At 38.2% G+C, this 27,503-nt stretch overlaps 1 protein-coding gene across 1 annotated transcript; it reads left to right on the top strand.

Annotated features, from left to right (window-relative positions):
- Nucleotides 1–27,503, top strand: TRAF3 (TNF receptor associated factor 3; the record flags this gene model as incomplete). The annotated part of the gene is made up of 10 exons (XM_084270483.1): nt 1–242; nt 3,161–3,212; nt 5,394–5,498; nt 6,421–6,588; nt 11,126–11,206; nt 13,903–13,977; nt 15,790–15,882; nt 20,369–20,509; nt 25,535–25,709; nt 26,932–27,503. 10 exons carry the CDS (start codon nt 1–3, stop codon nt 27,501–27,503), a joined length of 1,704 nt encoding a protein of 567 aa, XP_084126609.1.

Here is a 27,503-nt window from a genome sequence, read left to right as displayed (position 1 = left end):
ATGGACACCAGTAAGAAGACAGAACCCCCTTTATCTGTAGAAATGGTACAACAAAGGGCCAATCCTGATCGCAGTCCTTCAGCATCAATTTATGTTCCAGAGCAAGGTGGCTACAAAGAGAAATTTGTAAATGCTGTGGAAGATAAGTATAAATGTGAAAAATGTCACCTCATCTTATGCAATCCGAAACAGACTGAATGTGGACACAGATTCTGTGAGACCTGCATGAATGCCTTGCTAAGGTAGGGTTTTTTTGTTGTGATAGAACATGTTGATACCTTTCAGTCTTGTGAGGACACTAGTATAGTTTTAGGAATACATTAAGCTAATGCCCAAGTTATTTGTTATCCATATGCTGGTACAAACATTTGTGTCCTATTCTGGGTCAGGGTGAGACTAGTAAGCTTTCCATCAGTATTGTGGAAACAGTTACTAAAGTGGTTTAATCCCATGTAGCGATGTGTTAGGTAAGAGTTTCGTTGCCCGTGGAGCCTAGACTGAGCTGCTGTTTCATGTGGCTGCGAACGTGGCTATTTTAGTGTAAAATACACTCAGTAAATCATGGTTGTGCAAGGAAGAAAGCCTGCAGAGGCTCCTTGGAGTGATAGTACCCAACCTAGCTGTGGACACAGCCTTACGGTTGAGTGGTGGGGCCCTTGAATGAATGTAACTATTGTGGAGCTTACTCTCCCCATAATCCTTTAGCTCCATGTCCTGGGGCTTTGTTTTGACCCTTCCAGTAGCAGGGTCAGAAAGGCTGGCTTCTCCCTTACTGAGATGAGGCCAGAGTGCAAAGCGCATGAGGGAGTGTTACGGACGTAAATTGCATGCTGAGAGATGCAATCTTTCCCAGTCTAGGTAAGAATGAAAGTGCTCTCATTCAAGGGGTACCTAGCTTTTAAGAAATACATGTGCATCAGAAGAAGTATATTTCTTTGCCTCTCAACTTTGATGCATCGCTACTGATTGTATTCAGCAGTACGATCCCAAAACTTGGTGTAATGTTTGGAGACCATTCTGCAAGCTTTAATCTCCTAGGGTAAATAAGCAGTCAGTACTTCCACTTACTACTGGGAAAGCAGAGGGACAGAAAAGATTGAACTCGGGGGATGTTGCACACTGGGCAAGTAACAGAGAGAGGATTTGACTTTAGAAGGTCTTGGTGATCAGGTAACGTTTTGTGACCACCCTGACCCTAGGTATTAGTTTATATTTCTCTTGGAAATACTGTAATCTCAGGTAGATAGAAATCAAGACTACATGCAGCATGGCAAAAGAGATTGGAGGATATTACATTAATCTGTCTCATGACAGAATAACCTCTGCACTGGGCAAATACAAGGGTCACTAATCCATTCCTGTAGGTTTTGTCCTACAGCACGCCAAATTTAAAACAGGAATTTAAAAACCACACCAACTTTTCCTTCAGAGCACATTTTGAGGTGAGGTATAGTTTGTATTTAAGAAATACAGTTATTTGTTTGTGAATAGATGTTTTTGGAAGTCTTTTACATGGTTAATAATGGTGACTGCAGAAAAGCAAACACCTGCCATGCTTGGATGTGTGCAGATGGACAGGGCAGATCCTTAACAATGCAAGCAGTAACAGTTCTGGCACTGCTGGAATCTGGGCAATTTTCCTTGCCTGCTGTGAGAAATGCACATGTGCTTATTACAGTGCAGCTACAATATGTGTAATTTTACCTTCCTGACTTTGCAACCAGTCAGTTATTGAAAAGGACACATGGGTAAGACCGTCTACCACATTGGTCTTTCGTTCATGTTGTTTCACTATGTTTTAAGTACTTGTTGCAAACAAATCCGCTAGTAAAATTAAATTTACAGCTCCTTTTGAGAAAGAAGTCTGCCATAAAGCTGGAAGCAAAATAAGTTTATGTTGTTTCTGTATTCGGTACAAAGATTTTTCGTTGAGTGTTGATATGCTGCTGCACACACAGACTGATTACATGCTAGCAGGTTCTGGTCCAGGGTTATTTGAGGACAAAGAATTGTGAGTCAGTGTAGATAATGCAGTAGAGATGTCTGCTCAGAATGCAGCAGTAGTTTAAAAGAGCAAGTGGGATGCTTGAGTGAATTCAGTGAAAGGGAGGAAAGCATGACATTGTATTAAACACTATATGCCCTCAAGTAGATTAGTTTCCCCTCCCTTTTTTTTTTTTAAACTTAAGAAAAATATTACAGATAGTGAAGCTACAAGGTAGTTAAGGTGCTCAGAAACGATGGGGCACAGAAGGGTCAGTTTGAAGAGCAGAAGCCAGTGAGACGATTTGAAATAACCGTACTGATTGTATAACATAATCGAACTTGCTCAGCGTTTACATTGATTTGCACTGCTGCTGGCAGCCACAACTTAGGCAGCCTGTCAATGAGCTGCTTTAAAAAAAAATTTACTTAGCTTTTACCTAGTGCTTCTCATCCATGGATCTCAGTGCTCTACAAGGAATATCAGTATGACTGTTCCCATTGTACGTTGGGAAAAGGAGCTAAAGAGGAATGGAGGTCTTTACAGTACGACACCTAGGAGGTCAGAGCCAGAAACAGCTGAAGGAACCCAGGTTTCCTACACTCCAGTGTCTAGGCACGGACTGCTCTGCTCTCCAAGCTACCTGTTGTCCAAGAGATCAAAATTTGGTAATTAGATTACCAAAACAGCTATGGGGCAAGAGTTCAGATAAAGGAGAGAGAAGGGCCCTGGAAGAGTTGTGAAAACCAGGGCAGGCTTGAAGGAGGTGGTCATAAATAGTTTCTACACTTAAAGAATGTACAATTGACTGTCAGAGAAAGTAAAGTTTAATTAGATGGTGTTTGAAAGAGGAATGGATAATTGAAGAGGTGATATTTTGCGTGTTGGCACGGGGAGATTGAGAAGTGACGAAAATTGTGGAACAGGTTTAGACTGTAAAATAGGGAATGAATTTTGTCACCTTGAAGAAAATCACTGAGCAGTTGGCTAAAGGCATTGTGGTGGTCAGATACTGTCCACTAAACACTCCACGTTATTTAATTAAAATGAACTGCATTCGTTTTTAATTGTTTTAAGATATATTGAATAGTCATAAGTAAGTGCCTCAAATGGAAATTTGTGTGCTACAAAAATTCAGATGAGTTAAAATTTTTTTCTGTTTTCTTTTCTCTCCAGTTCTTCTAGTCCAAAATGTACAGCGTGTCAAGAAAGCATAGTAAAAGATAAGGTATTGTTAAAAATGTTTCTTATTCAAGAGTATTGACTTATGTGGCTTACATAAGATGTTACTCTCTTGTGGTGATTATTTCATAAGCCTAATAAGCTGCTTGAGGAAGACAGTTCTGTTATAAAACCTACCCCATGTATTTTATATATAGGAAGACAGCTCATTTTTACTGTTAACCACATGGTAGAAAACAACATGTCAGCTTCATCCCTAATAGTCCAGCCAGGTGTCACAACTTGTTTTCAAGGTTGGGAGCTGCAGCAACATGTTGCAGTTGTTCTCCCGTCAACTGCGTGGGATGATGAGAAATATTGCACCCCCTGTAGATGCAGAGAGATGACAGACTGAGGCAAACCTTACTCCTGATTTGGCTCCAGACCAGTATCTGTTTCCCTAACCCATTTTTACAGTGTGCTGTTCTGTGAACCACGCTGGAAACAGAACAGTGTGGAGTTACAGTCATTGTAATAGAATCAGATTCATTTCCTATGGATAGTTATATCGTTGACCCTCCACTGTTCTTCACAGTAAAACTTTGTGTTATTTTTAAAAGGTTGAGGGTAGAGAATATTATTTTTTAGTTAGTATGTGGTTTATGCAGTTTTTACATTAGATTTTTCTAGTGTTTAGTAAATTATTTGTGTTAGTCTTTTCTGCCTGAATAAATGCTTGTAATAGTAAGTTTCTGTGAAAAGGTTTGTGGGTATGTTAATCTCTCCTTAGCTAAAAATAGTACCTTGAACAGTGTTCAGCATAATTCAACTTGAACATGGATGGGCTTTCCAGGAAGGAGCTCAGACCAATAATTGCGATGCCTACTCTGTTTGTCATATTAACTGACTTTCTAGCTCCCAATATACAAAAGTACATGTATTTTTTTTATGAAACCTGAAATACCCCTAAAACAGGAGGAGGATGAAAAGGTCAGTGTGTATTAAATACACGTTAGACTGACTCTAAGTCAGGGATTTTCATGAAACTGGAAACATCTCTCTTCCTGTAGAATGCTGATATCCAAAATGCTGGAGAGCTTTTAGGCAGTCTTGGAAAAACTGCATTAAAAAATTACCTACTTCAGTCAGCAAAACTGTACCTAGTAACCCTGTGAATTCCTTTGGAAAAATACTACAGTACTGGCAAACTGATTATTTAAATTAGATTTGTTGATCCATTAGAACTAACATGCTTCTGGAAAGTAAACAGAAGTTGGTGATCTGTGGCAGATGAGATCAGATGAAAGTAGTTACAGCACTTCCTTCTTCACTGATACTGGGCATAGATGCACAGTTAACCATGAACAGGCCTGGTAATAATTCTTTATTGCAGTTGTTCAGTGCAGAACTGTTCTGTAATTGCAGTGTTGCCCCAGTGTATGAAGTAACACCGAACTCCGTTTATCAGAGAGCAGAGGTTGGGCTTGGCCCCTCGTATTTCTTAATGGCCGTGAAGGAACTAGGAGGTCTTTGTTTTCAACTTCAAAACAGTAGCAACCTCATCCCCAGGTCCTGCCCTTAACAGTGGGGCTTCTTGAGAGCGCAGTTGCATTGCCTCTCTATCTTTTATGGGGTATCACTATAGATAGATATCTAGAGATAGAAAACACTGGTGAGGCTTATAAACATTAAAATGGAGAGGTGATTAAAGCTGCTTATCTGCAAAATAATATATCTGCTCCAGCCTAAGACCCCAGAAAACTTCTTTAATTCTGTTTTACCACTGAAGTGCAAGTAGGTTCCAACTAACCAATCTAGCCATTGTGGGACTGCCTTCTGTGAAATCTTTCCTCTCTGAACTGCTTTGCTTTGGCTCTTTATTGTCTTACAGTATTGTGCCCAATACACCACCTTCCCAAGCAATGTAGAGGGTTATGTATTATTGGCAAGCGAATAGCAAAAAATGTAGTCTTTCCTTGTACCTTTCCTTTTTTATATTTATAGTAAAAGCAAAACAGTAATAGAGCATCTGTCCAAATACTCTCTTTCATTGGGCTGCTTTGTAGTGGAGGAATCTGTGATGTGCATGTTGAAGAAAAATTGAATGGTCGGATTTTATTTCTGGCATATAAAGCTAGAATTAAATAACACTGCTGAAGCCAAGCTGCATGGCTTCTAAGTCATTTGTACTTGCATGTCCATGGCTGTTTTCAAATTTCTAAAATGAAGTGATTTTCAAATTTTTCAGGTATTTAAAGATAACTGTTGCAGGAGAGAACTGCTTGCCCTTCAGATATACTGCAGAAATGAAAACAAGGGCTGTAAAGAACAACTGTCTTTGGGTCAGTTACTGGTAAGTAATCTAACATGGTCATAAGCTTCCTTTTGAGTTAAAGAATCCATTTCTTGACTTAAATTAGTGCTTAATCTGATTTATAAATATCAGAATAGAGTTAAATTGTTCTGAAACTCAGCTTTTCAATGAGTTATAAGGGCTTGTAGACAAAAATCAAGTGACTGTGTGGCACTAAAGCTCAGAAATGTAAATGCAGAAGCAAATGAGAACTGGATGGAGAACCAAAATTGGGACAAATCTTAATGTGCACTTTACAAATGTAGGAAACTTTAACTCTGTTTTGGTGTGGTGCATTTTGTTTTGTGGTTTGGAGTCAAATTTTTTAGTTATTAACCAGTCTTAATCCTCTCATGTAAGTGGTGGTTTATGCATGTGGTTAAAGCTTTGGCTTCTCCAGACTTCTACAAAATAACTTGTAGCTTTATTTTGTGAAGGCATAACATAGCCAGTAATTTAACAGTCAGAAGGGGTGGCTATATGTGGTGAGCTGTGTAGGTACTTAAACCTGTTAAGTACCTAACTTTAAACTTAAACTTGTTTAAATATCTAAGATTGTTCATTTAGAGCAACTTAAAGCAGCATCTATGTTTATGCAGAATAATATACCTTGAAAAAGAACATTTGTTTTCTCTTTAATAGGCCGTGTGGAAGTTTGGACTGTAGTGAATGATTTTAGTGTGAAAGCACCTTGTGTACATCTGTATTATGATGAAATCTGCTGCCTAGTTAGATGGAATGTAAAGGTGGAAATGTGTTCCTGGGCAGAGTTGTTAGTGTTTGCTCTTGCACAATATAGTGCACAAAATGTCTTGGCTTCCTTTAGTCCTGAAGTTATTTGGTGTGGGATGTCTCGGTGGGTAGAAGATACGCACAAAACTTAGTTGACGTGACTATTTATTTTTCCTTTTTAATCTTTCAGATGCATTTGAAAACTGATTGTCAGTTTGAAGAACTCCCATGTCGTCATGCTGATTGCAAAGAAAAAATACTGAGAAAAGATTTGCCAGACCATGTAGAGAAGACCTGTAAATACCGGGAGACAACCTGTAAATACTGTAAAAGCCAAGTCCCAATGATTATGTTGCAGGTGCAGTATTTTCTTATGTATATAGAACGAGATTCCATACATGAGTGTGGTACAGTAACTGTTGTGTTTCTGTGGAGCTGCCAGCAGCCTTGGCCTCTCAGCCAGCATTAGTAAGTCAAAAAAGAAAATAGGCTGACTTCCAAAATATTTTTTGCTACAAAAACACCAGCTTTCCCCCCCACTCCCTCCCCGTGATGTTCAGATACTGCATTTCAAAAAAAATTCAGACCCAGTGCAGAATATTGACAAAAAAGTAATTTTTGCTGCTGTGCTTTTTTATTTTGCTTAAACTGATATAAATAATGCAACCACCATCACAGCAATTAAACGTGCAGGAAAAGCTTAAGCATAGTAACTGAGTGGAGAAACAGCATCTTTCTGTATAATCCTTCTTGGGTGCCATCTGATCTGTTAGGAGAGGCAAGAAACAATTAAAACCAAATTGTGCCTTGGCACAACAAGCAATGGTACATGACAGGCCAAGTCAGTTACAGCTGTTCTTGACATACAAGTAGGATGTCTGATAAGCAGCATGTTGTAGGTTAGAAGTACAGAGCAGAGGCTGAGAAAGGCATACTTACTTCACACACAGAATTGTAACTTGACTGTGTTTTCATTATTTCACATCAAACTGGATTATGCTGAATCTCTCTTGCTGTAATTTTTACGTTAGAGAAAAAAAGAACTGTTTGCATCTTTTGATAGTCTCAGTCTTAAGACCGTCTTAGTATAGTAAGAGCGATGTGAAACTTGACAAACAATGCACAAAGAACAGAAATGAGAATTAAGTTCTCAGTGATAAGCATTGCTTGCTCAGAGATGTCATTACAAAAAGACATGGGTAGAATCTCGCCAAGTTCTGATGTAGATCTAGGTTACTGTTGAATGGCTATGTACAAGGTCTGGTACTTCAATAATTGTGCATTACCTAGCATAAGGTGACTATGAAAATACACATAGAAAATTAAGTTTACACTGTGTTTACCCTTGCACGTTCTGATACAGAAGGGAAACTGTTTTTAGTTAGATTATGGATGCTGTTCTCCGAGAGTTTTCTTTAGGCTGGGAATTGACATGAGGCAAAGATTGACATTAAAAACATGTGCAGGTTTTTAACAGACAAAATCAGTATTAAATATGTCTCATTGTGGAAGCTGGATTTCCATATCTAAGCAACATGCTCACAGTTTCCTTGTAGGCAGTTTCTTTTTTTATAGGAGCAATGTAGTTAAATTTTTGAGAGTGAAACCGTCCTTATGTTTTGAGGAACATGGAGCTCTGTTTTAGTTTAAGAGCTCTTTCTTTTATCAGATGTTGGTGGATTTGACACTTACGAAATCTTTGAACTAGTGGTAGCTTTCAAGGTACTCAGAAGCTGAGAAAAGTTTTAGTCTATCAGATTTTTAATTCATAGTGAAGCCTGTGTTTCACGTTAGAAACAGGAATAGCAGAGTAATCTGAAGTACAGAAGAGAGTGTTTGTAAATAAAGTAATTGTCTTCCAAGATCTTAAGTGGTGGAATTCTGAGTTGCTTTAAGAGGTAATAGAATTCACTTATCTAGGGAGCCAAAGAGGTTTGTTAAAATGTAGTATTATGTTGAGATGTCACTATTTTGATTGTATTAAAGTTAGTACCACTATTTACCCATCCTTAAAAGTCTGTATTTGTACATGAAAACGTTTCCAAAGAGCATTACATGTTCTTATGTTGTCATTGACTTAGAAGTTTCAGTACATAGAAAAGGACAATTTTGCTTCCATGCTGCTTTAAGGGTGCAGAAAACGCCAGAATTAGAAGATTAGTAATTGGCCACTGCTATTAATTTTTCTTTTTGTATAGATTTGTAAAAGTTCAGTGATAATAGAAATGCAGATGGCTTTATTTGCTGTGTTCTGATAAAATGTTACCTTATTGTACTTTGGTGATGAGACCCAGAAGCTTCATGAGATTGTACATTTGAATGAAAGGCTCCTTTTGACTTGTCACCCAGAGCTTGAGTTTGTCTTTAGCTTCTGTAGCCTAAAATTTTCCCTAATGTAATAATGACTGAAGCAGGTCTCAGTGACTTGAACTGAAAATGGAGACAGAGGGACTGTACTGAGAAGAAAGGTATGCAAATGGAAACAAAAATAATTTTACCGGAGCACGTATGGTTCATATCTTCATAGAATCCCATGACCTGTGGGGTAGGAAATCCCCATTGTTGGAGGCAGACTCTTTAGTTAACAGTGTTAGTACGCATTTTTTAGATGATGTTTGTCTTGCCTGCACTGTCAATAGGTGAGTTAACTTCCTAATCTCTTACTAAACTATCTTAAAAGTTTGTGTGTTGGTGGGATTTTTTTGGTCACTAAGCTACCTTTTTCCAAACTGTAGCTTCTAGCATATAAAGATGGTGCATCACTAAAACAGAAATTTGTAGCCTGAAATGCTTCTGAATTATTATATTTTTACATGGATATTTCACTGAACTGCTTGGAAGCACTTCTATAAAACTTGTGCTTGAGCAGTAGAAGTATGATAAGGATGTTGAAGGACAACATGATGTAGTGCCTAGGCTCTTCACTCCCACCCTGGCCACAAACAGCCTATCCCAGGCAATAGTGGTAGTCCAAAATACCACTGAGTTGACTGGGACAAGCACTGGGGAAGACATGAGACATTGACATGTTGCTCCCTTGTCGCTATTTGGGAACCAGACATGTTCCCAGCATTGCACTGGCTTTTATAGGGAGCCATATTCATATCCTGCCTTCCCTACAGCAGAGCCAGGTGCCCTGCACGGGGTGTTGCCCATGTTACTTGCTGTGCTTGGCTTTGTGTGTTTGAATGTGTGAATTTAGCTGATGGGTAGGAAGAAGGTTCTGCCACTGGTATGGGATCACTCTGGTGTGTCCTGAAGTCACTGGAAAGGCTCCCCTTGATTTCAATGTATGGGCCCTTGGATGCAAAGTGAGGACTAAGAGGAAATTGCACATTGCCTTTTTATCCTGAACCAAGAAGCAACGTCATAGTCTTTGCCAGATAGTTTGGGTTAGAGAAGAGTAAGCAAAAGTTAGGGAAGGAGTGTTAGAAGGGAGTATTGCTTTTCTAGTTTTGAGGTTGATAAACCATTGATGAACTTCATAGGGCAGTAGACTCCCAAAGCTGTGTCATAATGTGTGATGTCTCTCTTCAAGATGATTACAGATGTGTTTGCAATGAGAGGACCCAGCTCCAGTCCTTGAGTCTGAGCAGAAATGGTCCTGTGGGCCAGAGTACCCAGACTGTCACCTGGACAAGAGCTACTCTGGGGAGAGATGTCAGCTAACATGGCTTCTGGTTGGGAATCCATTTCCTGATGGGGAGGGACTGAAGCTAATTCCTTAACCCCACATTTTGGGAAGCTGTCCCACCTCTCCAGCAAAGGAGCAGTGTACATGTCCTTGGATTCTGTCACTGTGACTCTCCACGTGTTGTACCAAGTGAACTAGTGCTAACAAGGAGGATGGCAGGCTATTCTCTTCAGAACATCATATCAGAACCTGATGGTCTGTTTTTTAAAAGTGAGGAGGTATATGTTTTCAAATGTTTGCAGCTTGAGGACAGTGTTCTGCATGTAAAGCCTTTGACATGGAGGAGCTTGGGTCTACTTTACATCTTGTTCTTTCAAAAAAGTAGACATAATTACTGGGCAAAAAGAACCTGCTATCTGTTCTCTTTTCTAACAAGCTCATAAATCTAAACCTTTGTTTCCTTTGCTTTTCTTAAGTACCAGAAATGAAACAGTTTGTTTCGAATTGAATGGGACGTGTCACTTGACATGAAACGAAATTATGGGTTTTTTTTCCCCGGATTTTTCATTTTGTTGAGAAAAACTGAAAAGTAAAGTAAATTCAATTAGCTTGGGCTTTATGTTCTTCCCTTCCTGCAGTGATAGGGTTTAACAGCTATACTGAAGTATCTGTCGTCATCTTGGTTCAGATCAAAATGCCCACCCGGCTTCATGATAAAATTTCAACAGCTCCTTGAACTTTGGGTGTATAGCAGTGAGTGTTTGGTAATCAAAATTGGAAAAGAATTGGAAGGAGAATATCTATATGTAGGAAAGGGAGAGTCTCGGAGTGGACAGTATACATTTCTGAAGAGCTTTTCCATGCTCTATGTACCCTTACCATAAAGAACATCTACGATAATTGTGCTCAGTCTTAAAGATGCCCATATTTGAGTGATTCCTGGTGAAGAAAACTTCAATTTTATTTCTGTTCCATTGCTCCAAGTAAAAGCAATAAAGTGGGAAGCAAATAGATTTTCTCCGTGTGGGTGAACACAAGATAACCCTTATTTTTGCCTCTGAACATAAATATATCTGTTGAAAATGTAGACTTACGTGTGAGCAATTGCAGTTCTGTGACTCTCTACACAGTGGGGATAAACACTGAAAAAATACCATGTGAGATTTCTAATTATTGCAGGATGCTTTTCTTTGCAGGTAAGTCCTCTCGTAAATTAAAGAGTGAGAGTTGATTTGTGGTTTCTTTGCTTTTTCCCCTGTAGAAACATGAAGATACAGACTGCCCGTGTGTCATGGTTTCATGTCCTCATAAATGTAGTGTTAAAACACTCATGAGGAGCGAGGTAAGAAGTCATGCCCAGTGTCCTGCTGAAAAATTAAATAGCTTTTTAGTAAGATCTCGCAAGAATTTTGCCAGAAGCCATTTCCTTGTTAAAATGTGAGATCTAAGGAAAAGCTTTTTCTACCACACAGTTAAGTGTGATAACACTCAAATATTTTTAATGATTTCTTGAAAAACTATTTAAAAATAAATACTTTTTTAGTTTTGTGTCATTATTACACTTGGCTTGCCCGAGATTAGAGCATGTCTTTCTTGCTTTCGTTTTTACTAGCTCTACCCCCTGCCCTTCCCTCATTTGAAGCATTTGTTGAACACAGTAGAGCAGCATCTTGGGGTACTTAGCTTATATTAAATAAAGAAAGAGAATTAAAATCTAGTGCACATTGACAAAAGTTAGTAAAGACTAGGGAGGAAAAATCATACAAAGATGTAGAATCATTCAAAGGAAGAGCTTAAATTATAATTAAATATGTTTAAGTTTGGGAAAAATAATAACTAAGTGCTACTTTCCAACAGTCAAATGCAACAATACATAACAATTTTCTCTTAATGTATAGAAGCTTGCAGACAGATTAATAAAACAAATTAAACCCTGTCTTGTTTGAACAAATCCCTGGCCTTGTACATTAAAAAGGAGTAAGTAGCATGTGCCAAAGTAAATGTGTGTTAGGCTTTTCTAAAAATAGAACTTACTCACCAAGGATGGGGAAGAGCTTAGTTAAGTCTTTGGCATTCTGTAAGCCTCGCTTAAGGAAAGATAGCTTTCTGATCTGAGGATAAGTTTTTCTCTTTTCACTTATATTTACTTCCTGAGTTGGTTCTGTACTGTTTCTCAGCTATGCTTGTAAATTATTAGTCATGCCATAGTGCACAAAGCACGTAAGGCATTTACCTGCCAAACATAGAGCAGATTTCCTTCAGGATAATGAAATATAAAATACATGATAGACACTGTACCTATGAAGAGAAGTCGAGCTCCTAAGAAAAGAGAAAATATGTGTACTGAACCAATTGTATCAGCTCTTACTTCCAAGTTTAGATCCTGGTTCTGGAGCACTCTAGGTGTATTCTTAAATCTTGATTTCGGCAGTTACTTTGAGAAGAGGTATATCTGAGTGCTAGTAAGAATTGACCCACTGAAGCCTGGGTCATTACACATATAGTCAGAATTGGGTTCTGAAGCCATTGGAAGAAACAGAACTTTAAACAGTCATCTTGCCCTGCATCATCTGTTGCTGTATGTTGCTTGATTTTTTTTTTCTGATACTGTGAAAATGTATATATTACTTAGCTGCATGGTTAGGGACCAAGGACTCTAATGCAGAAAATGGGAAAATGCCTGCCTAACAGTTTGAGAAAATTCTGTAGTGTACAACTGAATATCTTACTGTAGAATAAAAGGCAATTTTTCATGTTTAATTCATAACGTTTTGGCAGACTTCTAGTTTTGAGAAGTTGAAAACGTGGCATTCTTGTAAAGCCTGTTACACCACAAGTGTCTCTTATTTGATCCTATCTTTTTTTTTTTTCCTGAACCACGTGTCTTTTGAAACTACCCTGTGAATTTCTACAAATCATGTTCAGAGCATAATAAGTGTATATCAGAGATGAGTGACCGCTCGCATCTCGGTATCAGATTTTAAAGCCTGTCCTGTCTGTTCCAGAGCGACACGTTCAAAGCAGAATTGTTTTACCACTTCTTTCCATGGAGGTGGATGAGCTGAGTCATGTGAGGCTTATGGTGTGGGAATTTCAAGTGAGATTTTGAAACCCAAAAGAGTAATGCCAGCTGAGGAGCTAGACTAGCTCCTGTCTGCTTTGTGGGAAATCCTGGTTTTGAAGAGAGAGTATTTGTTGCACTATCCTTTTCCAAAAAATGGCTCTTTGATCCACCTTTTAGGCGGTTTGATCCAGCTGCTGCCCTCTGTGCTGCAATGGCTGCTGTCTGTATATATCTATATGCTTCAGTGAATTGGTTTATTTTTAATTGAAAGTGGTCTGTGCTTAAAATAACCCGAGATACTGGAATAAATCTCAATCTGTGGAGAAATGCAGGCATTTTACTAATCAGTTTTAATCCCGTGTACTGCATTTTTTTAAAGTTACTTAACTGTACCTATTCTAAACCTCTTTGTCTGTTTCATGCAGTACTTGTTCAGTCCTTTTTGTGTAATTTAACTGTTAAATTTAGGCACGGAGAATTGCATGTTATGTTTTGAAAAACTGGTTCCTCGTGAAATTAGGATTAGAAAAAAATGTACTTTACTTACAGTGAAACTGATCTTAAGACTTGCCCAGAACTCCATTAAAAAAACAAACCCACTCATTGAGAAAAGATTAGTAATTCACTAATGTCAAATGAAATTGTATAAATAATTGTAGTGTGTGTGCTTCTTGGTTTGGATTTTAGTTGGGTTGTTTTTTTAAAATTGGCTTGCCTGTTGAAATAGTCTTTAGTAGAAGTTTCACTGTATATTAAGTGTATCACACTGTATACTGTATTGGCATGTGCGTGTGGTTTACATATGTGTAAATATAGTATTTGCACTTTAGGTCAGCCTGGAGAAAATATACACACGTGTATTGTATGTTCTGCAAATGGCACACAATACAAACCTGATAACCTGTGCCCTTTATGTCTTGAGCATTATCATGCAAACGTCTCTTGCCAAAACTCACATTTTTTTCCTATTGCAGTTGAATGCACATTTGTCAGAATGTATTAATGCCCCAAGTACCTGTAGTTTTAAGCGTTATGGCTGCACTTTTCAGGTCAGTATATAACAATTATACTTCCCAATTGATGAAAATCTGCAAATAGATCCTAACTCTTTGACGTGAAAGTTCTGGACTTATCTAGTCTTGGTTAAGAAAAAGATACCCGTTTGCACCGAGTGATTACACAGCAGATGTTTGGTTTTGCATTTGAAAAATACAAAATATAAAAACCCCACACATTCCTATAGTGGTTTGGGAGTTCAGTTATTAGGTGCATCTTGTTGGAATGGGAAGATGATACATTTGAAGAGCTTTTTAAATTTAGAATAAGAGGGAAAGTCACTTATGTTCATCTGAAAATAAGCCACTAGCTTCAGTTATTTCTATGAAAGTATTTATCTTCTTGAGTTAAATATGTTTATATTTTCTCTCATTTGTGTGTCTTAATATCTTTATTAAGGTTAAGCATAGGTTAGCACATTTAAAACATGTATTTTTATGTGCATTCATATGTCTCTGTGCACACAGGTGTATAATCAAAGCATAGCATGAAATTTATAAAAAGAAAAAAAAAAGGTTAGATATTAATCCTGGTAATCCCTGCAAGATTTTAAACAAAAAAAACAAAAAAAACCCCACCTCAGACTACTTAGTTTCAGTGATATTATTCCAACATTCTGCTTCCCTTACCATTTATCTTGGGGAATTTGGATGCTTCTATAATGAAGAGATTAGTCAGGAAATTTCAGAAACTGCTGACAGGAAAAAAACCAAGTTGATCAGATAGTGTGATTCCTTTGTTAGGCAACGATAACTGAAAGAAACTAGAACTGTAAGCAGCAACACTTCTCTATAAACTGTTTCCTGCAGGTATTTCCAGGTTCTTAATTAATGAAGATTAATTATTTTAAGTGTTAACAGTAATGCTCTTAGCAGCAGAACTGATCAATGCTGTAACCCTGCCCACCGTTATGTCGTATGTATTGCCATTCATTTTATGTATGTATATGTGTGCATATATGTACATATATCCACATATATATTTTTAGTATTTTATATAGAGTACATAATTTGAGGATCATTGAAACCCTGTCAGGTGCTTGACAGCTTACCTACCATCAAAGCTAATACACACTGCATTGCAAAACACTTACTGGAGTAGGTGTAATGCAACACGCTACAAATGAAGTAAGCAGTATGGTCTGCATCTTATGTACTCTGTATATGATCTATGTGTGTTCTGTAAACTCTATATAGTGGTTATTTGTAACAGCATTTATAGGTTGTGCAGAGGCAGCATATCTGAGTGTCATAGAGCAATCATGGTAACATCTTAGGATGACAAACTAGGCATTGTGATATCTCTCAAAGTAGTTTATAAAGCTGGCAGTTTCCAGTGGTGATAAATTTATCTTAAATATTTGTCTTTAATACTCAACTGAGGGAGAATTTAATGCTTATGAAGCTGTTCATGAAACACAGCAGAAGTTTAAATTATGGTTTGGGGAATTGGGCATTTTAGGTTTTATATGACTCAAGAGTTTTATTGTGCTTTATTTAGTGTAAAGCTACACAGAAGACTCTAAAATAAAACTCGTTTTGTAAATTCTGTTCATCTTTATTGTTTCTGACGTTATCAAGCACGCTGGATGGAGATATATGGCAGTTGTATAAAACACTTGCTATATTAAATGTATTCCTGACGTTTGTAAATTCCCAAGTAGATTTCCCTTCTCTCTACAGTTCTGCAACATGCATCCGTGAACCAAAATATGTAGTGTTGGTTCGATGTCTTGATATACTCTTTCTTTGTAGGTTTAAAAGAAGTGGAATTGGCTAAAATGTATAAATTCTTTGTTGTCACAGGGAACAAACCAACAAATTAAAGCACATGAAGCCAGCTCAGCAGTGCAGCATGTTAACTTATTGAAAGAGTGGAGCAATGCTCTAGAAAATAAGGTATATCTTCTACTCACTTCTAATTTTCATTGATTTCTTTAAATCATATAAAAGTACTGGAAGAAGCGCTTTTTTCTGTTTAACAGCTGTTCAACAGTACAGCTAAAGCACTAGTAGGCTCCAAAAGCAATCAAGCCATTTAGCATATCTGGTACCTTTGTCATAATAAAATGCTGTGAGACACTTGGCTTCGCAACTCCATATACAATTTTCCTCATTGGTAACTTAATTAAAATACTTTCTTCACCTAGATAAACAGTCCAGTATTAAATTTCCTCTCTGAGCTGCCTTCTAACAAAGGGAGGGTTCAGAAAGCTATGGCAGCACTATGAGCTGTATTTTTACTACCTCAGTGTTTTTCCAGAGATAACATTATTAGAAATACCATGTAAAAGAATGGTTGGTTATTTTATTTATTTTTTTGTTCTTGCTCTCCAAACTTAATGAGCTGTAAAGGTTAATTAAATTAAGCGTACTGTAACTCATGGGCATGATGATTTCTGCTTTAATGCTAGACCAGAATAAAGTTCATGTTGCAGTGCTTATTTGGGACTCCTGGTTTTAGATTGGGATTTGGGAGATGCTGGAAATCATATCAGCCACGATCCTGTGAATCATTGGAATGACTTAACCATCTGTTCTGCAAATAAGATTTAAGGCTTTGATTTAAAAATACGAATCAGACAAATCAGTTTTCTTAAATCTTTTTTAAAAAGTTTTACATAGCCAGTAATATAATGCTGCTGCCTTTTTTTGGGGTGGATGGGGGTGCAGGAGAGGAAAAGAATCCCAGAATTACTGAACTATTCTGTAAATGTAGGCAGAAGAGTCAGGAGCCCCTTCAGATTTTTCTAGAATGAGTTAAATAAGAGTAACAGTTCCAGTGTAAGCTCAGTGGCAGTTACGGTATGTGTGGCTTGTGACTTCTGTCATCTCACATCAGACTGCTAGCTGGAGTTTAACAAACTCTGTCTAGAAAGCATATTCCCTTCCTGGCCTACAGCTATCCCTTGTGCATAGGTTTCCAGCAGGGTCCTGCAGCTGCAGGAAGTGTAGGTTTAAAGCAGAAGTTGACAGGGACAGCGAATTGTGATTATTTTATTTCCTTATCATTATTTTTGTCTCTGGACTGCTTATTTTTGAATGTGAAGCCCTGTAAGGAAACCATTGACCCTTACCATTGGGAAAGGTCTAGCGCAGTTTTATTAGATAGAATTTTTACTCTTACGTGTAAGTCTGAGTTTGATGACCAATAACAATGCTTAAGTTTGCTTTTGCAGTTGAGTCTCTCTGTTAATGTAGGATCTGTACATTTTCCAGTTTTAACAGATATAAATTCATTTCCTTAGCTCTTTTTCTCATTACTCTGATTAAAACTATACAATTTATTCTACATCATAGGAAAAGATGGTATTCCCTGTGACTTCCAGAATAGATCATGTTCTGCCTTTTGTCAGTGTCCTCAGAGGTGCCATGTCATTTAAAAAATGCCCAGCAGTTCTATGTTTGTCTCTTATAGAGCTAAGAGAATATACACTTTACTACTCTTTTATGTTCAAATTTTGTTTTAACTTTCATTTAGGCCATAACTGCTTATCATTGTTTGTCCATTTTTTTATTTTTTTTATTCTTTTCACTTCCTGCTTTGTAGACTCCTTCCTATTCATAATAAAGAATTGAATCACTGGAAATCCCAGGACCGTGCCAAGTTACCAGAATAGCTAACCACATATCATATGTCAGTGACTTTATTCTAGAGAAAGGGTAACAAAATGATTTGTAACTTCATTGTTGTTCTCCTCTTTGAGAGAAAGTTAATCGATGAACAAAGTGCAAAGTGACCTTAGTTTGATGAGTATCACAGAATACTTGGCCCTGCTGAAGTCAGTGGAAGTCTTGTTGGTTTCTGGAGGGTCAAGCTTTCATTTGGGGTACATGCTGTGATATGTACGGGCAGGAAAGGAGAAGCTGCCTTCTCCCAGTCACCACGTTTCAATAACGCTCGTGGAGTATGCAAACCGAAAGTCTTCGAAGCTGCAAAGCTCCTGCTAAGTTACAAGTTTGGTATTTGAATGGTGCTGTTGACAGAGTAGTAAGAGAAGGTCAGATGTAAAATCTTGAATCAAAACTCTGTGGGGCGAATTAAAATTTGATGTTTTGTTCGCTCTGTGATGGGACAAACTTGCTGACTGAACTCCCACAGGTTTTGTGATGTTGGAAATAATGACTTGAACGTAATTCTGTGGCTTCATCACATTCTCAAAGAAATGTAGTATAAACTCATTTTTCTTTTTTAGTATGTGACTAAAATATATAGGACTTGTCTGCTTTAATCCAGTTTTTTTTGTGGTGTAAGGGTTTCTTCCATTCTTTTTTAGTAAGCAATATTAAGCAATAGCTTAATTTGAAAAACTGTTGAATAAGAGCACGCTTTATCCTAGCAATATTTCAGCTTTGACAAGGGAGTAAAGGAAGCTGATAGATGCAGTTTGTAAAAAAGATACTGCATTTCCTTTACTGTGTCTTTTAAACTCAGATTCCAAAGACTTTGCCAAATGCAAATAGGAAACTATATTTAGTGTTAAAGACTTCTTACTCCACACTTTACCACTAAACTACAATTACTGACTTAGCACGGGCAGTTCTGTGTGATTAAGGGCTGCAGGACATAATTCTGTTTTTCTTGTGTTCTGTAGAACTGTGTGGAAAATCTCAGTACAAGACAGGCCCACGTTTTGTAACTTGTACGAAAATGGAAATGTAATGCTAGTGACACAGAGTGTAACTGCCTTATGATTGGGAGGCCTGGGGAGGAAACAATGAGAAAAAGGGAATGTAAAGATCACAATTAACTAAAGAACTCTGATTCATTAAGGAAAAGGAGAATGCAAAAAAATAAAGTGGCTACCCAGCAGATCTGAAATATGTGGGAGGCAGAAGTACTAGCTTAAATTTAAACCTGTTCTTCAAAATATTCTCTAGTACCTAGGCATGCATTTCTTCAGGATTGTTTCTCTCTCTGCACTGGCAAAATTAGTTTTGTCTCATTTCTGTTGAGCCTCTTCTGACAGTTTTTCTGTATATAAAAGGGAGAACTACTTTATGTGTGTCTATGCACCCGTGCTATGGTGTAGTGAAAAGTAGATATGCACATACGTTGTAGTGCATCTATATTTTGGGACCCACGTCTGATGAATCTGCTGAATGCCTGTGGACTTTGGCAGTCCTGTCTAGTTTAGACTAGTAAGAGATTGAAATAATTTGCTGTTCTAAACAGGCTAGCTTCTTGGGTCTAGGGTTGCAGTGACATGTAAGTGATTTGGTCATGGTTGATTAGAGGGCAGTTAAGGTGGTGGATTTCTACAGTGGTACCCGCATCAGAGGTACAAAAGTGGCTAGACCTCAAACTAGCATCTTTATTGAGGGTGGTGCTGTGGGTTTTATTTGGGAACATGAAGCATCCAAGTAATTGGTCTTTATATGGAATGTTTACCAAGATACTGAGGGGTCCAAAAATGGCGCAACTTCTTACCCATCTACAGATCTATCTGTGGAACTGGTCAGGACATGTCCAAGTGTCATTTTGTGTCAAGGGTGTTTCTCTGGTTTTGCAGCCAATAATCTTGCCTGGGGAAAAATTAGGTTCTTATTTAAAGAGCAACCCACCACCACAAAGTAAGCCCCTTCCCCAAACCATATTAATGGGCAGAGCACAAAATCGTGTGACAGAGAACATTGCTACTTTTGTCCCCAAGGAGTTATAATACAAGATACTATTCTAACAAGGCTCATGTTTTAAAATCAGAATGAGTCACTAATGGATGAATTAATAAAATGTCAATACAGAGAGAGAATATAATCTGCAGCCTGTAGCTCTTGAGTCTTTTCTTTTGGTAGGCACCATTGGATTTTTCCTTCAAATGCACGGATCCCTTCTGTATTCACTCATCTCAGGAGTTTCCATCACCATCGCATTCTGTGAAGCCAAGCCAATCCCATACAGATAATGTTTTCCTTAAATTTGCTATAGTTAGATTGAAGTAGGTGGGGAAGATTAATGTTTCCCTTTCCTGACTATTCCTCTGGTATCCCTTCTGTGCAGGCCCTGTGTTCTTAACACTGATGTAGAGCTAAATAGGTTGTTTCTTTCAAACTCCCAAGCAACTTCCAAGTCTGTTAGTGGAACCAGGAAGCCAAGCTATTAAACAAGTGGAATAAAGAAAAGATTACTCTTAGACACAAGTTCTTACACTGTTTATGTATCCAATCTGCACTTCCATTCACCAGACTTGTACTAATACCATACTATGGAAGTGCAAAACTAGCTATGAGAAGATGGGCTGTGTTTGTTTATTTATTTGCAAGACGTGGAGAGAGGTTTTACTAGGATCTCATCCCTTTCGTGTGTGTAAGATAGTTTTAAACTAACAAAGTTATAGGTATTTTTAATAAACTTTGGCAGGAGTAATTGTAGAATTTTTTCCAGGTGGCCTTGCTCCAGAATGAAAGTTTGGAAAAGAACAAGAGTATACAAACTTTACATAATCAGATTTGTAGCTTTGAAATAGAAATTGAAAGACAGAAGGAAATGCTGCGGAATAATGAATCTAAAATACTTCATTTACAGGTAAGAAATTTAGAATCTCCCCATTAAAGCAGAAATGGTAGTAGCTTCTGTTCTGTGCCTTTACACTTGTGAAGTAGAGGTGTTCTAATTAAAAAGGCGGGGGGGAAGAGTTTGTCGTCTTCTCAAGCTATTCTAATTGATTTTTTCTTTTTTTTTTTTTCCTGGTCAGTAGCTTGTTTGTTGTGTTTGTTGGAGTAAAATACTTCTCTAAAACACTGCAGTTGCCTAGCCTATGCTAAAACAGTCCCCCCTGTTTAAAAAGGACGAACTTTGAAAACAAAGTTAGAAATTTCATCTAAAGAATAATCATCGTTATTTTTTCTTCTCTGCAAAAATTAACTGCTTGAAGCACTGCTGTCAAACTGGAGCACAAGATTAGTACCTTAAAACTGTCGTATGCATGATGTGTATCTCTTTCCTACTTGCTGGTATTGTAAAAAAATCATGAATGAGATCAGTCTGGTGTGGAATTAATCCAAACATAGTACTATGTATTTGAATACACTTTTCTAAAATCCATGTTCTGTTGTCCCCCTTCTGAGGAAAACGTATCTAATTACTGCTTTGCCAGTAGGTTTGAGTTTCTTACTTTGGACTGAATCATCTGGCCACAAGCCAGCATCAGACTAGAAATCCTCTGGATGCACTAGCCCACGTGGTGCTGTGCCCAAGCTGAAATTCTTTGCTTTGCATTCAGAGCTGACTTGGAATGTGGATGCTGGGAATTTGTGTTAGCTTGCGTGATGCTAACTGCAATTAGGGAACCCTCAGGAGATAGTTAGCAAGCTATTGTGAAGGCATCCTTTGCACATTAATGTGGTGTGTCTGCTGCTAGAATATCAGATACCTGCTTTAGCATCTAGCTAAAAGGAATGTAAATAAAATTATCTTTTTTACTTTATATTCGCTTCACATGTTAAACCTCAACTGCTGATACTCAAGAAAGATACAATTATCCAAACTGGAGTGCTAGAATTCAGAGGGTAGCACATTCAAGAGCTCAGAGCTTTGGGACCCTCAATGTTAGTTTGTAAGGAAACCTTGAAGTTCAGCAACAGCACTTCCCCCTTTCCGTGTTCTGCCCACATGGTAACCAGTTTAGCCTGCCTTAGTTGTGGTTGTTCAGTCTGACAGTCTGGGATATGGCTGAATGCTTAATACCATATTGCGTTCTGCACAGGGAAGCTAATCCTTTTATGTATTGATATTGCTGATTGAATCTACCAGGAGGTAAGTTAATTTGTAAGCCTGGGGTTTTTACAACACATGCTTTCTCAATAACCAGTGATGAGAGGGAAATGGAAAAAAACATAGAGCAGAGCTTTTCACGATTGTCTTGATGACAGATTGCAATATCTTTGATTTCCTCAAGCTGTAAGAGTGTTAGCAAAATCAATTTTCAAATAGTTTACGTTTAGGAAAAAACCCAAACAAACCAAACATGGCTGGCTGATTCCAACAGGTGGCTTTTTGGCAGTAATAAGCACTGGAGAAGATGTGTGGTTTTCCATTTGGTTTTTTCCTTTTTTTTTTTTCTCCTCCTTCCTCCTCTTTACTACTTTTTGCAAGCTATTTTAGCTCAGTTATTTTAGAGCCAAACTGTGTTTTACAGCTATTGCAACCTTATCCTTCCACTTCCTTCCTGGTTCAGTCAGGTTGCTAAGGAATTCCTGGAAACACACCTCAGTTTGGTTTTCCCCGCACAGTATGATTTAGCTTCCTTCTGTTGCCTGCTAGGATTTGAAGGAGTTAGTTACTTGTTGTGAGCCATTCTTTTCCTGGGTTGCATTGAGCAGCCGTGGCCATGCAGAGCCACAGATGTTTCCAGGGTAGAACTAGCCAGTTTGGGTTATTTGCTTAGTCGCCCAAGTCCTGTGCATGCTACTAATTTCTAGTTCAGTTTCAGTATTAGTTGTCATGTAACCTCCTTTGGCTTGGGAACAGCTGTTTCACTGATCCCATCACCTGCACAGTGAAGCATTTAACACAACTCTGTAAATGCACCATTGTCTGGGCACTGGCAGGAGCCTCAACCTTGAGATGTTTTGGTTCAGATTGATTTTTCTATATACAGGTCTCTAGGGAAAATGTTTTTACCAAGAGAGTGAGTATGTGATGCTCTTTTGACTTCTGCCTTGTGCAAATGAACTTTGCATGTGACAGCATCCTGTCTGTCTTAGGAGAACGTGGAAGCATATCAGTAAATTTAAATCTTAAACTGAGTGTGCACATGAGGTACTTAGAGGCAAAAGAAACGATGACCTTATGACTATAGAATGATTTGATTGGTAATGTATTCCTTCCCTCAAAGGAAGAGTGATGTATGATTTGTTTTCCCCATCCAGTAGTACCTTTGGTTCTTTTTCTAGTATGTTCTTCAGCTTTCCAGTTTTGCGCTCTCAGTTGCAATGGAAAGGTCCATTAGGAGTATCTGAAAGAGACAGAACTGCAAATACAACTTTCTTCAGTTCCCCCATGACATTTTCTAAATTAATTTAGTAATAATAGTGCCAAAATTCTGGAAATTGTTTATTAGAAATACCAAACGAAACCTAGATGAAAATCAGCATCAAAAAAAGCCCTCGATGGTTTTCCAGGCATATAGCTCCGGATTAATGATCTGGAGAGGTCAGTTGATGGAATAAAGAGTGCATGCAGAAAACTGATATCTACTTGAAAATTTATGAGTACAGTGTGAGACATCTGTGTGCTTTCTAATGGAATAATTGGAGATCTCAGAGTGAAATTCTCCACTGCTGCATTAAATTCAGATTTAGTACATCAGTTATCTCCCAGCATGAGGGAGGTTGACTCCCTGTAGGGTAAAAAGATAGAGGTCCCACTGCTTTTTAAAAACGGAATACAAGTCTGTTCCTGATTATTCTGTATCTCTTGAATTCCCATGAAGAAGTGAGGGAGATAAAATACTACATGTTTGCTGATGTGTAGTAGAAGGAGCTAAAAGTACCATTGGTTGTCCGTCTACAGAGGTAGAATGTTGCACAGGGGTTGATGGAGAGAAGATGGTCCCTAGTAACAACTTTTGCTAAACTTCTCCCACAAGAAGACTAACTTGCAATTTTTCTGCATCTTCGCCATTTTCCCAGTTCATTTAAAAATGTATTTATTCATCTTATTTGATACTGCATTAATGCTGAGAGCTCCCAATTGGAAATTAGAACATCTCTCTGTGAGGCACTGTACAAACCCTTGACCACATTGTACTTGCCTTGGAGAGTTCATGTTTTGCATGAGTAGAGGGAAAAGATCTGACCTGAGCACACCTTGAGTTTACTTTTGCATGCTAACCATGGCCAAATTTTGTGGCTCTGCTCTTACAACATTCATTCAGGCCATTCCACGGTGTGTTTCCTTGTATATATGTATAGCTAAAGCCCTTCCTTGTTTTACTTTCTGATTGCCATCAGTGAGAGGGTGTGACTGGGGTGGTAGCGGATGATTAGTACATCCAGGCAAGTTGCTTAATCTATTTAATTGGACCGTGCCTGTGCATTTATGATTCACTACTCAGCTTTCCTTTGTGAAGTCATAATCTTCCAAGTGAGATGTATAAGCTTGTTTTAAAACACCAACGTAGAAATAAATAGTTAATCTTGAAATATGTTAGATTACTCAGTGGTTTTGAGACACAGCAAAATAAAACACTCCTAAACATGATTTTGCTAGTTGGCTTATCAAATTGACAGCCTTCAATTAATCACTACAGACTTTCAGTCTGTAACTGAAACCACATGATTAAAAGCAAATATCTAAAAGGGGAAATGAAGGTTGCATGAGGCAGAAGGGTTTTCCCCATCAGTGGGAACATTGAATCCACATGGCTAACCAGAAGGCAAATGCAAAGTAACTTTATTCTCTTGGTTTATACTCCACTGGTCCTTTTTTAATTTTATTTTTTTTACAAGAAGTGAAAAATAATTTTGTACACACGTTGGCACCGTGAAGTTAGATTTGGAATTTAACTGTAGGTGGTAGCAAAAGTAGTTTCTTGTCTCAAATATTTGTGGTGTTTGAAATTCACAACTGAATATGGGGTTCTGGCTAAAATTCCTGCTAGTTCAAATTAGCTGTGATAATGTAAAGCACTGTGTATTTCTTGCATCAGATTTGAGGTAGACTGGGAAATATGTTCTCCTGTATGTCTGTAATATACTGAGGTGCTTGCAGTGTCCCTCTTCTGGAGAATACCAGCCATTCTGTGTACGTATTTTTTTCTTGAGTATTATTATCTCATGTCTTTTCAAAACCAACTGGGTTTTTTTCCTTTGTTTTCTTAAAAGACCCAACTAGCAAGCACCTTCAGGATGCGTGGGTTATTCAATTTAGGAAGTAAGGGTGGGAATTTTAGAAGTGCTTAAGGGTTCAGAAGTGGTAGTTTTGCTTACACTCTTATGGGCTTTTACAGTGGTTATGGACACGTAATAACTTAGGCTTTGATAACTTATTTATGGGAGCTTGGAGCTCACTAGTGCCACTATATCTGCACATACACGTACTCTTGCTCCCTGCGTGCAAGAGTACTGATGGCTTTTCTGGAGGAGTAAGTTATTGTGCTGTTACCCAGTGATAAATGCATGCACATGAGTAGCCACTTGATTCACACCATGGTAAATTGTGCCCATAATTCGGTGCTTGAGTACTCTGCCATGAAACCCAATAAATACCAGCCCATAATATCAATATATATTGAGACATTTAGAACACTGTTCTTGCATTGAAAAATTTGAGATAAGAGCACACTAACTTCTTTTTTAAGTAATTCCATCGTTAATTCTGGTAGTGCTCTAATATTAATACCTATGCAGCACAAAAGATTTTTCTGTGTTTTATAAATACTTGAGCTGTTCCTCTAAGTTCTCAAGGTCTATGTTATTAAAATATTTGACTTCAGTGAAACTTGTTTATATTGGAAATGCATCTTCTTACTGATATATAATTCTTGTTTAATTAGCATAAATTAATGTGTGTCTGTTATTTTAACTCGTAACTTACTGTTTCATAAAGCGGGTGATAGACAGTCAAGCAGAGAAACTGAAAGAACTGGACAAAGAAATCCGTCCCTTCCGACAGAACTGGGAGGAGGCTGACAGCATGAAAAGCAGTGTGGAATCCCTCCAGAACAGAGTGACTGAGCTGGAAAGTGTTGATAAAACTGCAGGGCAAGGAGCTCGAAATACAAGTAAGTGTAAGTGCAATGGACTGAAGTACTCAGCAGCGCTGTCAAGAGAGAAATTATGTCCCTTTGAATGGCACTCCCATTGTGATTTTTATGTGGAACCATCAGTAATGCTGATTCTTCTGATTTAATAGGAAACTGTGTGATCCTTTTGATGTGGCATTGCTTCCACCCTTTTTCTTAGGCTTGATTCTTGCCTCTTATTTTGTTTTCTTGACCCTTGTCTTGATTACAATGTTAGTTCATTATAAATAGTTTCCCAGCTGATCTTTGACAGCTAATAGCTTTCAGCAGCTTCTTTAAATATAGTCTCGGTATGTTGACAAGTCTTCTTTTATTACTCCTCTCTCCCATGAATGGATCAACACTGTTATCTACCTGAAACCACCTGTCCTGGTATCTGTTACAGAGGTATATTTGATCCAAAGAAAACTGTGAGATCTGCTTGAGAATAAGGTTGTCATCCTTGCTGAATAAAGGGAAAACTGGAGTTCGGCAAGATAGAGTAGATCATATGTAAGCGTTTACAAGATGAGGGCAAAGAGCTGAGTGTTTAAATAGATCTGTATAAGGCAAACCTGCCTTAGGAATTCATCTGCTTCTCAGTATTACTTGTTTGCCAATTTTGCCAGTGTGCAAGAACAAAGAGTAACTTTGGGAAAGGGGACATTAAAACCAGCCCTCCCTCAAAACTTGAGCAAGTGACATTATAACGCATGAGCTAAGCTTGAATTCTGTGTACTTCATGGTAAGCTTTAGGCCAGGTAACAGCACTACACTTCTGAGACAAGTAGTGTCCAAGAAGAATATTTTGAGTGACCAGTGGTGCTTCTGAATTTCAGAGGGATTATGTGGGATGTGTGACCACTTCCAAGGTCTTCACCACTAATAGCAATCTACAGATAGTGCTGCCAAGTCTCCTCTCAAGAACTGTGAGCCTCTGTATTTATATTGCTTAGTGACCAGACAAATTTTGTATTGGATGATTTGAATGTTTGACTTTCACTGCTTGTATGATTAACACCCATGTTTGTAAAAATCTTAGTTAACCTAGATACCAGCTGGCAAACTGTTGCCTGTGGAAACAGCTTCATTGGTGACCGAATGCAATTTGGATCTTGGGGAAGAACATGTCGTCATATACAACAGCAGCACTGGAAACTGATTTTGGTAGTCCTTAGAAAAAGCTGCTTCTCTCACCCTCATCCTTTCTGTTTCCTAACAGGCCTGCTAGAGACACAGCTGAGCAGACATGATCAGATGCTGAGTGTTCATGATATTCGGCTGGCTGACATGGACCTCCGATTCCAGGTGTTAGAAACTGCCAGTTACAACGGGGTGTTAATTTGGAAAATTCGAGATTACAAGCGTCGGAAGCAAGAGGCAGTCATGGGGAAGACTCTGTCCTTGTACAGCCAGCCCTTTTATACTGGATACTTTGGCTACAAGATGTGTGCCAGAGTCTACCTTAATGGAGATGGCATGGGAAAGGGGACGCACTTGTCGCTGTTTTTTGTCATAATGCGTGGAGAATACGACGCTTTGCTTCCTTGGCCGTTTAAACAGAAAGTGACTCTCATGCTAATGGATCAGGGACCGTCTCGACGCCACTTAGGAGATGCTTTCAAGCCAGATCCAAACAGCAGCAGTTTCAAGAAGCCAACTGGAGAAATGAACATTGCATCTGGCTGCCCGGTCTTTGTGGCTCAAACTGTGCTAGAGAATGGAACGTATATTAAAGATGATACTATTTTTATTAAAGTCATAGTGGATACATCGGATCTACCAGACCCCTGA

This window comes from Gallinula chloropus (genome assembly GCF_964237585.1).
Source record: "Gallinula chloropus genome assembly, chromosome: 14".
Taxonomy (NCBI): Eukaryota; Metazoa; Chordata; class Aves; order Gruiformes; family Rallidae; genus Gallinula; species Gallinula chloropus.
This window is presented reverse-complemented; position numbering and strand designations above follow the sequence as displayed.